Source organism: Etheostoma spectabile, chromosome 18 (genome assembly GCF_008692095.1).
Source record: "Etheostoma spectabile isolate EspeVRDwgs_2016 chromosome 18, UIUC_Espe_1.0, whole genome shotgun sequence".
NCBI classification, from domain to species: Eukaryota; Metazoa; Chordata; class Actinopteri; order Perciformes; family Percidae; genus Etheostoma; species Etheostoma spectabile.
The window spans coordinates 13,697,181-13,709,077 of NC_045750.1; the positions used below are offsets into that span (position 1 = coordinate 13,697,181).

At 39.3% G+C, this 11,897-nt stretch overlaps 1 protein-coding gene across 6 annotated transcripts in view; it reads right to left on the reverse strand.

Moving 5' to 3' along the window:
• Nucleotides 1-3,186: 3,186 nt before the first annotated feature.
• The window catches only part of rp1l1b (rp1 like 1b), a 26,792-nt gene continuing 18,081 nt past the window's right edge, over nt 3,187-11,897 (reverse strand). Inside the window, exons 2-4 of one of the 6 annotated variants that reach the window (XM_032543719.1) lie at nt 11,271-11,845; nt 6,032-11,162; nt 3,187-5,629 (exon numbers count right to left, since the gene is read on the reverse strand). In XM_032543719.1, coding sequence (XP_032399610.1) covers nt 4,125-5,629; nt 6,032-11,162; nt 11,271-11,816 — 7,182 coding nt within the window. In that variant the 5' untranslated portion in view covers nt 11,817-11,845 and the 3' untranslated portion in view covers nt 3,187-4,124. Of the gene's footprint in view, nt 5,630-6,031; nt 11,846-11,897 lie in introns of all 6 variants that reach the window. The other 5 variants (XM_032543718.1, XM_032543720.1, XM_032543717.1 and 2 more) reach the window with 5 other exon arrangements.

Genomic DNA, 11,897 nt, shown 5'->3' on the forward strand with positions numbered 1-11,897 from the left:
AGGATGAATGTAAGTCAGATGGTCAATTTCTTTTTAGCTCTGCACTGCAGTCTCCACCCACTCCTGAGAAATATCTTGGTGTTATATCTCCTAGATAATTTGACTTTCTTTAGCAGGTAGCTAGACATCGTCCTAAGCTTCATGGTGACTCTGTGGTTTGTGGTTAGCACAGTGAAAAGGTCCAAGGTCATGAGGTCTCATTTCTAAAACTGTGCATACGATCCTTACTAAAAGTGTACATACGCCCAAAAACCAAAAATGGCGTACGCCCAAAATAATATAATTATAAAACTGTGTTGAATATTGTAATATTTATACAAACCACTTAGCTGTAAACAGCCGGTTGCCCTCTCTACTGGACCCAATTCAGTAGATAGACCCAAGAACGCAGCTGGGAATTTACATCGTCATATTAACCAGTCATCATCATGGTCCCTGAAGTCCTTTTCTCTCCTGATTCTTACATTTGGGGTTAGTCCTGCAGAGCCTGCAGTGCCATCATGCAGTATTAGGCATGGGGGGGGGGTCACCGTAGTATTTTTATTTACAACAACTTGTGATTGTTAACACCTTGCCAAAAGCACAGCATCAACTAGAAATGTATATAACTGACTGTTAACAAGGACATGACATGTAACGATTGTGCAGCTTATGGCTGTATTTCAGACTTTGACATTTGATTATATATACACAGACATTTAGTTATTTACACTGTGTTCTGCCATTATGAAATGGTAGGGTATTTGATGCTATCCTGTGTTCCATGGAGCCATCTCATCCTCCTGCTCTCCATAGCGGACAATGTGACGGTGAGACAACGCCGATAAAATATTAAGAACAAATTTTGATTTAAGATTTGAGTTGTAGTGTTTAAGGAACAATTATCACTCAGTACAAGCATAAATAACACTGCTGGATTTAGCTTCATGATAATATGGATTACAAGGAGAGAAAAAACGAGTGTAAGACATCAATACTTGAAAATATTAAGATTAATCATTATTTCCACATTTACTTTCTGCAGTCTGACATCATTTCACCTCCTTACCATCTGCGTTGCCAATTCCCATTGTCTCCAAAATATTTATACTCATGGGTCAGAGTTTGCGTGGAGGACCGCACATTCTCCCGTCAAGTTTGGTTTGTATAAATCACAACCTTTGCGTTGATTTCAAAGTACTCTTGCTAGTTTATAAATCCCTTAACGGTTTAGGTCCAAAATACATTTCTGATCTGCTACTACACTATGACCCCCCCAGACCTCTCAGGTCATCTGGGACAGGTCTACTTTCTGTCCCCAGAGTCAGAACTAAACAGGGCGAAGCAGCTTTCAGTTTCTATGCTCCTCATATCTGGAATAAACTCCCAGAAACCTGTAGATCCGCTACTACTCTCAGTTCTTTTAAATCAAGGCTGAAGACCTTTCTTTTTGATGCTGCCTTTCTTTAAATTAATGCTCATTTCTTTCTTATGCTGCACTGTAACTTTTATTCTTGTGTTTTATGTGTCCTAATGTTTCTATTTTGTTTTTAACTGTCTATTCATGTGTCTTATTGATTTTTAATGCTTATTACTTTTAACTGTTTGTACTTGTGTTTTATCTGTTTTAATGATTTTGTGTAAAGCACTTTGAATTGCCCTGTTGCTGAAATGTGCTATACAAATAAAGCTGCCTTGCCTTGCCTTGCCTTGCGTGGGAAGTGGTGTACGCACATCTTCAGCCTTGTTTTGTGCGTACGCGATGTTTATAAATGAGACCCCTGGGCCCGATCCCTTATCGGAGCAGGATCTTTCTGTGTGGAGTTTGCATTTATTTACAGCTTTGAAAATCTGTAACAACCCAATGCAATTTTGCTTAATTAAACACATCACATTCATAATTAATTTCCCTAGTTTTAATTTTAAACAAATTGTATATCGGAATATAATAAACATTTTCTATGGGCTCAGTCTGACACTTGTTTCAAAAACAAGTCCAGTGCTGGTTCCATGGGATCAGAAAGAGTGGCAGAACAGGCAGCCAAGTGACAGTACTCTGATCCAATGGAAATCACAATTGTCTTATTGGCAGCACTCTAGCCCAATGGATTGGGGGGGCAATCATATTTCAGTGGGGGCTGATACCACCCCGTGCTCCCCTTCTAGCCCCGCCCCTTCAGCTGCCTGCTGTTGCTTGGAATATATTGATGAGGCAGGTAATACTCAACCATATAGTACATTGTTGGCCCTTAAAACTAAACAATGAGTTTAACATGGTTTTAAAACTTAGTTGAATGGCAGTGACTCCTTAATACTCTCTTTCCTATCCAGGTGATTCTTAGATGTATTGATGGTTATTTTGTTTCCCAACGGGAGTTTGGGAGTAAAGTGAACCTTAATTTTGAGACATTTACCCTTCACAATTTATGCCAAGTTAATCTTGATACAACCCTATTGTTTTTTTCCATTAAAGACTGGTGTAGCAGGAAATAAGCATACTTCCCAAGAGTACTGCTGCATGCAGGTAGCACATGCTGTAAAAGGACTTCAGAGGCTGAATGACAATTTCTTGTGTCCATAAAAAAGCTTGAGAGGAGTGGCCTGGCCCTCATTGTGATGTTATGTAGTCAATCAGAGTGACACCAAGTATGTATGTCACATGACCACAAGAGACTGCAAAAGGAAGTGGCACATCCATCAGCTCTATCTTATAGTGCTCACGGTAGAAGGAGAGTGAATGAAGTCTCAATAGAGTCTCACACACTCAGTCATTATGCTTGTGTGTGGGGATGCATATGATGTTTTCAAGTGTCTTATGACCACCCTTATTCTTTTTATCACTCACAATAATACACTTTTTTAAAGTGATGTTCAATATGATCTTTTAAAATACTGAAACCATGATATTCACATTCCGTTAACATATTAACTCTGTGTATGAATGGAATACATACATATTTTTCCCCAGTAATGTTACATGCATAGTGGCACATGTTCATGTTGCAGATAAGTGATTTGTAAAATGTAATTTTTCTTTTCTTTCACACTTTAACTCAAAGAGGTACAAAGGCTCAGTTTATGATGTGAAATGTCAATGTCACCTGTTGATTTTTATTTTTAGAATTTTAATTGTCATAAAAAAGAATAAAAGAAATTACTTTAAAGTACTTTTTATTTCAGATACAATACATACTGTACATTCAGCAATGGTAATAACCTCTGTACCACAGATAATAGCTTATTTTCTTACTGATAACCGTTGTTTTGTCACTGAATTGTCTAAAATATAGAGCAATAGGAGAGCGTGTACATAAAACCCCGCCATAACCTTTTCTACTTCTTGTATATAGAAGTCAAACAAAGCTATAACACGGTTACCTGATTGTGATCATCCACTTTAGCTATTTAAAACCAGCACTAAAATACTGCTGTGTACAGTACTGTATCTGCACACAAAGTAAGTTAAACAATCAAATTTAATTTTATCAGCATTTTCTGGCTTTCCAGAAATATTAGCTAGAAAAATATATAACTTTAATTTTAACTTTGGAAACAAACATCTTTACAGATTACTTTTGATAAGATGAAATACATTCAGAGATTTGCTTAATATGAAAATCAATGTTGAGCAGCAAAAATGGTTTAAATACACTGCAGTAATTTGAAGAAAAAAATCTACAGTTTTTGTGCATGTATGACATTTTTCATTAATGCAACAGTCATAGTTCCTATCAACTACCATAAAGCATAGTTTATCATCAGTGCCATCTCAGTCTGAAGTGCAGAGTTGCAGTAGGTAACACATACCAAACACTCATAATTAAAATGAGTCCTATTTAGTTTTGCATTAAAACCTCCTACGTATATACTATATACGTATTAAACATTCAAGTTTTTATGATTCCTTTTACACAACTACATGATCAGCAGTTGTTGTGCATGTGTTCAGTCTTAGCATTTCAAAATGCCAGAACACAATGCTTGTGTTTCTTTAGTGCTTGTTTGACAAGTTCTTAAAATCAAGATAGAAATGAGAATAATGGAGATCCATTTACTTCACCGTTCTTGTTAGATCTCCTCTAGGATACCCGACTTAATGACTTAAAATGACTTCAGACTCTCACAAAGCCTAAGTCCCGGTCAACTTAGGATGAAATATGTTTCACTGCCTTTATCTCAAGGCTTGTGACTTCTTCATGGCTGTTTGTGTCAGTCTCAGAATCTTCAACATCAGCATAAGCACCATCCTCAGATTCTGCATTCACTTGGACCAAAGTATCAAGTGGGATTAATGTGGTTTTCGCAGCTTCTCTTTCAGTTGCCTCTTGATTATCTGTTTTGCCTGGAACAAAATCTTTCTTTCCGTAATCAGTTTCTTCCTCTGGTTCGTCTGAATATTCATCTGCTTCATCTTCTCCGTCAGCTGATTCTCCCTGGTTGCCTTCATTGGCTGTCTCGGTTTCCTCCTCTTTTTCGGAGGCTTCAACATCTTCGTTATTATCACGGCTTTCATTTGGGATATTGATACATTCACACTGTGTTAAATTTGTTCCTTGTTCATCATTATTATCTTCTACATCTTCCATTATTAGTTTGTTTTCGTCGTTGTTTTCCAATATTTCCTCCTCATCTGGCTTCAGCTCCACCACATCATCAGGCCCTTCTGTTTCATCATTTGTCTCAGTTATAGCATCTTCTTGATGCTCTTCAGTCATGTCAGCTTTTCCTTCTCCATCTGTAAGTTGGGTGTTATCTGCAGATTCGTCTTCTGTGTTATCGGTGCCTTCTTCCCTTCCTGTTTGGGCCTCGCCATCCTCCTCACTTTCAGTAATCTCATTCCCTGCCATTTCAGCTTCCCCCGGTTCTTCTTCTGCTGTTTCACGTTCTTCAGTCTCGTCTCCTGTTGTTGCGTCCTCTGTGCAATCTTCACCTGTTACTCCAGACTCGTTTGCACTTTCATTTTCAACCTCCTCTGATTCCTTGTTATAAGATTCATTATGGTCTTCCTCATCTTTTTCTACTTCTTGAACAGAATCTTCAGCGCCACTGCTTTCTGCAGATGATTTTGTATCATGAAGCTCTTCAGCTGATGTGACGTGGACATGTTCTGCCTCACTCAAAGTTCCGTTTTCATCTGTAGCCACGTTATACTCTTCTGCATTTTCATTTTCTTCAGCACTTTCATCAACAGTCTCATTGTCAGGCTTGGTTTCTGAAGGCTTTTCCCATGATTCATCGTCATTTGTAACTTGTGAAGAATCCTCTTCTCCTGCGCTCTCATTTGCGTCTGTTGTTGTGTTTATTACTGATTCATTTTCATCTGTGTCTGATTCATCGCTCTCTTCCTCTGATTCATTTTCAGTCACAGCTTTGGGGCTTACTTTTATTGCAGATTCAGATTCAGATTCTAGATTATCGTCCTTTTCCACAAGTTCTGTGTTTTCTTCCATCTCCTCTTCTTCTGATTCATTATCAGCTTTACTGATTTCCTCGTCACCTGAATTTTCTTTTTCTGTGGCTGTGTCTACCTCAGCAGTCTCCTCTTTGGTGTCATCCTCATTGGCGGTAATAGCTTCTTCTTCCATAGCAACATCACTTTCAATTGCTGCTTCCTCAGCCTCGTCCTTGTCAGATTCATGTTCAGTTGTGTTTGCTGCATATTCGTCATCCGCTGTTGTGGCATCGCCACCTTCTTCTTCTTTCATTTCATCTTCACTTGTGACATCATTTTCTTCTTCTTCAGCAATCTCATCTTCACTTGTTGCTTTGTCAGCTGTTTCCTTTACCTCTGACTCAGACTCATCCACACTGGTGGCATCCACAGCTGCATTGTTTTCAGATTCATGTTCAGTTGTGTCTGCCACATCTTCTGTATTTTCCTCATCAGCTGTTGTGGTATCACCAGCTTCTTCTTCGTCTTCTTCTTGTTTTTCTTTAATTTCATCTTGACTTGCGACAACATTTTCCTTTTCTTCAGCAATCTCATCTTCACTGGTGGCTTCCACAGCTGCCTCTTTGTCAGATTTATGATCAGTTGTCTCTGCTATATCTTCTGCTGCGTCTTCCTCATCAGCTGGCGTGGCATCACCAGCTTCTTTTTCCATTTCATCTTCACTTATTGCTTTGTCAGCTGTTTCCTTTATCTCTGACTCAGACTCATCCACACTGGTGGTGTCCACAGCTGCCTCTTTGTCAGATTCATGTTCAGTTGTGTCTGCCACATCATCTGTGTTTTCCTCATCTGCTGTTGTGGCATCACCAGCTTCTTCTTCTTCTTCTTCTTCTTCTTCTTCTTCTTCTTCTTCTTCTTCTTCTTTCATTTCATCTTCACTTGTGACACCATTTTCTTTTTCTTCAGGGATCTCATCTTCACTTGTTGCTTTGTCAGCTGTTTCCTTTACCTCTGACTCAGATTCATCCACACTGGTGGTGTCCACAGCTGCCTCTTTGTCAGATTCATTTTCAGTTGTAGCCTGTTCTACTGCATTGTTATCTTCAGCTTCTCCTTCACTTGTGACATCATCTTTTTCCACTGCAATTTCATTTTCAGTGGTTGCTTGATCACTATCTGCAGTTTCCTCTTCATCGTCCATGGCAGCCTTATTCTCTTCACATTCATCTTCAGTCGTGGCTGCCACATCAGACTCTTCTGCAGTATTTTCTTCAGCTTTAATGGCTTCTGCAAGCTCTTCCTTTGACTCTTCCTCCACGGCTTCCTCATTGTCAGATTCATTTTCAGTTGTGGATGCCACAGCATTCTTCTCTGCTTCAATTTCCTCTTCAGCAATGTCATCATTTGATTCATATTTGCTTGTGACAGCAGTCTCTTCCTCTACAGCAATCTCATCTTCAGTTGTTGGCACTTCAGTTGGTTCTTTTGATGATTCATCAGCTGTGGCATCGTACTCATCTGCAGACTCATCTGCACTCGTGGCAGCAATATCCTCCTCTTCCGCTGTCTCTTCTTCCACAACGTCATCTTTGCCAGATTCATCTACAGTTGTGGCTGCCACATCATCTTCTTCTCCTGCATTTTCATCTAGAGTGGTGGTGGCTTCAATAGTCTCTTCCTTCAACTCATCCACAGAAATTTCTCTTTCTACATTAATCTCATCTTCAGTTTCTGCTTCTTCAGCTGGTCCCTTTGACAATTCATCAGCTGTGGCTGTGACATCGTCCTCCTCTGCATTCATCAGTTCAGCTTTGCATGCATCCTCCACTATGTCTCCACTCTCATTATCTGCCATTTCATCTTCTGTTATGTTTATTTCCTCATTGTTATCTTCAGTATCATGGTGTACGTCATCCCCCTCCGTTTCTCTTACAGCTTTGGAAATAACTTTCTCTACTAGTGTTTCTGCCGCTTTTGTTTCAGTGTGATTTTCAAATTGAGATGTACAAGTGACTGTCTGTGTATTGCGAGGACCACTGTTTTTCATCAACAGAATCCTCTTCAGGTCATAGTCCTTGACAACAGGTGCAGTATTCGTAACTTCTGCAGGAAGTGGCGGCCTAGATGTCATTTTTTCTTGAATGCATGTTTCACATTGACAGAATTCGTCGTTTTCACTGCGCTGGTCACTGTAAGAGGTTTCTGTTGCTGAATAATCACTTTTTTCTGCTTGTTCATCAATTGATTGTCTGAGCATAATCTTCAGTCTCTGTCGTCTCGCTTCTGTTTGTGTGGTTGAAGCACGGGACATCGCTTCTTTAGGAGGTTGTGGTGGGCCCGCCTTACATTGAATGTGCCTCAGTTCCCTGTTTATACTTGTTTGGATTCTTTTCTGGACCTCAGTTTTAAGTTCACCAATCATAATATCAAGCTGCTCATTATTATCCAAGTTCCATCTGACTTTGAATTCTCTCATTGCATTGATATAATGCGTCATAAACTGCTTTTCTATTTTAGTTAATAAGTTTAAGACCCAAACAGGATCAGGATCTTGAGAAATTATTTTGTTGTCATTTTCTGAACTCTTGTTTGAACTCTTGTTTGAGGAGGATGGTGTTGTAGGTAGTTCTGTTGGAGAATCATTCCCTTTAACTGGGTTAGCTGGATCTGGATCATCTTCCTTTTGTTTTTCCTCATGCATTGTTTCTACTTCTCTCCCAGATATCCATTTAGCTTCTGCTTCAGCGTCTGCTTCACCTTCACAGACTTCTGGTATTTTCCGTAACGTATCTGCACTTGTATGTGCCTGAGACACATTACCATTTACACCATCACTACTGTTCCCGGAGCCCGTGGAACCACTGTTGACATCCACACCAGAGGATGAAGTATGAATGAATTCATCGTCCACAGAATGGTGATCACCCTTCGTAAACACATGTTCATTTTCTGGAGGATCACAAAGCCAAAGAGATTGAAGAATGTTCATTAGCTCTTGGTATCTTGCATCCTTTTTGTTTGCATTTTTAGGATTATTGTCTATTAACTGCAACTTCACAAGGCAATCCAGAAGACCTCTAGCTGAAGTGCTTAGTTTTTGTCCATACACTGGGGAAATTTCTGGTAAACTGTTAGATCTGTCGGGCTTTGGATTTAAAAGTACTTTCATCACCTGTACGGAGGAATTAAATAATTTTGCGGCATCATCTCTCTCAGTACAGGCTGGACTACTATCAACATTTGGTGACTCTTTGCTTGTTTGGATGTCATCATTAGGGATACTGTTCACCATAACTCTTTCATTTGTGTCTTTTGAATTCTCATCATTTCCAGTATCCTCGATTCTGGTCATTTCCTTTGTTGTGTTGACTTGTTTTTGTCCATCACAGTTTTCATTAAATTCCTCCATGCTGTACATCTCACCATCTGCTGGTATTGAATTCAGCCATTCATTCACAACCTCAGTAGGGGATGCATTTGGAAGGCTGGATGGAACCAGCTTAAAGTCATCAGCATTTGTGTTCTTGGATTTGAATTTGCTGCTTTTGTCACTTTTATTATCCTTGACACTCCTATCAATGTTTGTAGCTTTAAGTGGGCCATTTGTTAACCTCTTAGACCCACTGGATTTTGATTCTCCCACGGATGTTATCTCAATCTCTTTTACAATATCCGAACTGGACAGAGTTTGTGATAAATCACTTTCATTCGACTCTGCATGCCAAATCACATGGCGTTTCATTTCTTTTGGTTCTCCTGCAATTATTGGAGAAGCACAGGTCTTCTCCTCAGCAGGAACGTGAACAGATTTCTCTTTATTTTCCACACATTCAGCTGTTAAAATATCAGTCACTTTCGATTTCCGAGATTTCACAGACCGATTTGACTTGACAAATAAAGAACTTTTTGGCTGACCTTCACTTTTCTTTTCTTTAGCCCCAGATGCTGTTGACTTATGTGATGACACCTTTGACTTTGATGACATGGATGTAGGTTCTCTGTCTTCACTTTCCTCAACTGTCAGAGCAGGGATTTCAGATGTCCCTAACATTTCAGATCGATTGGATTTCGCAGACACAGGGCTAAGTGTTCTCTCTTCTTTTTCACAGGTATTTATTTCACCAGGAACATCAGATACACTTGATTTATTTGATCTTACTGATATATTTGACTTTGATGACATGGCCCTTGGAGCTCTCTTCGATTTCTCTTGAGCATTTCCTTCATAAGGAGTGTCCGAACTTTCTATTGTGGGAATTTCAGAAGCTATTAATTTGTTGGATTTTGTTGAATTATTTGATTTTGCTGATTTAATTGACGTTGCACTACACACTCTTACTGTAGTTTCTTCATCTTGTGCAGTACTTTCACTTGGGGTAATTTCAGATACGTTGGACTTTATGGTTTTTGTAGAAGCATTTGACTTTCCTGACAAAACACTTACAGTCCTCTCTGTTTGATCTACTTCTTCAGTATGTGTTTCATCTGTCTGTTCCGAAACTCTTGATTTCCTTGACCTCGAAGACCGATCTGACTTTACTGATTTAATTGACATGGGACTTGGTGATCTCTCTTTAGTTTCATCACAGTCAGCCACATTTTCTTCATTACCACCATCTTCTACTCCCTTTACATTCTGAGGATTGTGAGAAGCTTTTGATTTTGTAGATATTGATGTGACATTTGACTTCACTGATACGGCAGACATTGAGCTTGTTGCCCTCACCTCTGTGTCTTCCTCAGTGTTTTCATCCGCAGTGTTAGTGCCATCTTCAGCAGCTTTTGCTTTCTTTGATACTGCTGAAGCATTTGACTGCCTTGAGTTTGTTGATTTGATGGAGGTACTGCTTGGTGATCTCTCCATAGTCTCCTCATGATTTTCTTCCCCATGATTATTAGATTGTTTTGACTTAGTAGACTTTGCAGAAATATTTGACTGTCTTGATTTGGAAGATCTGGCTGATTTAGCTGACAAGGTGCTTTGTTTTCTTTCTACAGTTTTGTCATTATTTGACATGTTTTTGACTGAAGGAACATCACAGACGTATTCCTTACTTGATTGTACTGACATGGCTGACTGTTTGGATTTGGCTGACATTGCACTCTGTGCTCTTTCTTGAGTTTCCTCTTTATCTTTCCCTTCATCACAAATGCCAGTACTTCGGACAGAAGAAACATTTGATTTTGTAGATTTTGCTGAAGCATGAGACTTTGCTGATTTAACTGAAAAAGCGCTAGAGGCTCTCTTTGTAGTATCCTCATGTTCAGCCACATCATCATTTGTAACACCAGAGGCTTTTGACTTAATAGATCTTTCAGAAACATGAGACTCAACTGATCTGAGTGAAATGCAACTTGATGTTCTTTCTTCGGTTTGCTCTTTGGCAATATTTTCAGAGGGGCTCACAGAGCTTTTTTCAGTTGGAATATCAGAACATTTGGACTTTTTTGATCTGGCAGATATATTTGACTTGACTGACTGTGCTGATATTGAGCTCACTCTCCCTTCATTCTCTGCATCAGCAATGTCATTACTGTGTTCAGAAAGGATGGCCGAGTCTTTTGAATTTATAGATATTTCAGAAACATTGGATTTTGCTGATTTGATTGACAAAATGCTTGAAGCTCTTTCCAGAGAATCACAAGCACATTCTTCAGCTGAGGCAGCCAAGACTTCTGATATATTTGATTTTGCAGAAATAGTTGACTTTGCAGACATTGCACTCTCTGCTCTGTCTAAGGTGTCTTCATCATCATTGCTCCCCTCGGAAGCATTAGAATCAGGAGGAACGTAAGAAGCTTTTGATTTAATAGATACTGTAGAAGCATGTGATTTAGGTCTGGTGATGCTTTCTTCAACTGGAACATCAGCTGGACTGTCAACACAGTTACAGGGTACTTCAGAAATTTTTGATCTTCTGGATGTTGCAGAAACAGTAGACTTTATTGATTTTGCTGATCTGACTGATATATTGCTTGGAGCCCTCTCTGCATGTTCCTCATGATCAGATATATTTTCCTCAGCTGGACCATCAAGCCCTTTTGACTTTGTAGATTTGACAGAAATAGTTGACTTTGCAGTTTTGGCTGACGTGGCGCTCTCTGCTCTCTCTTCAACTTCCTCTTCCTTGTCTCCTTCATCAGGAGTGGCAATACATTTGCCAGACTGAGCTTCAGAAGCGTTTGATTTGATTGCTTTTGTAGAAGCATGTGACTTTGCTGATCTAACTGACAAAGCACTTGGTGCTCTCACTGAAGACTTTATAGATATTTCAGATACGTGAGACTGGACTGATTTGGATGACATGCTGCTTGTTGCTCTTTCTTCAGTTTGCTCTTTTTCACTTTCATCACCACAGTTTTGAGAACGAATTGCGGATCCTCTTGATTTCTTAGATATTGTTGAAGCATTTGTCTTTGAAGATTTAGCAGATGTATTTGACATAATGCTTGGAGCTCTATCGTTTTCTTCAGCTGGAGCAGCCAAGACTTCTGAAATATTTGATTTTGCAGAAATAGTTGACTT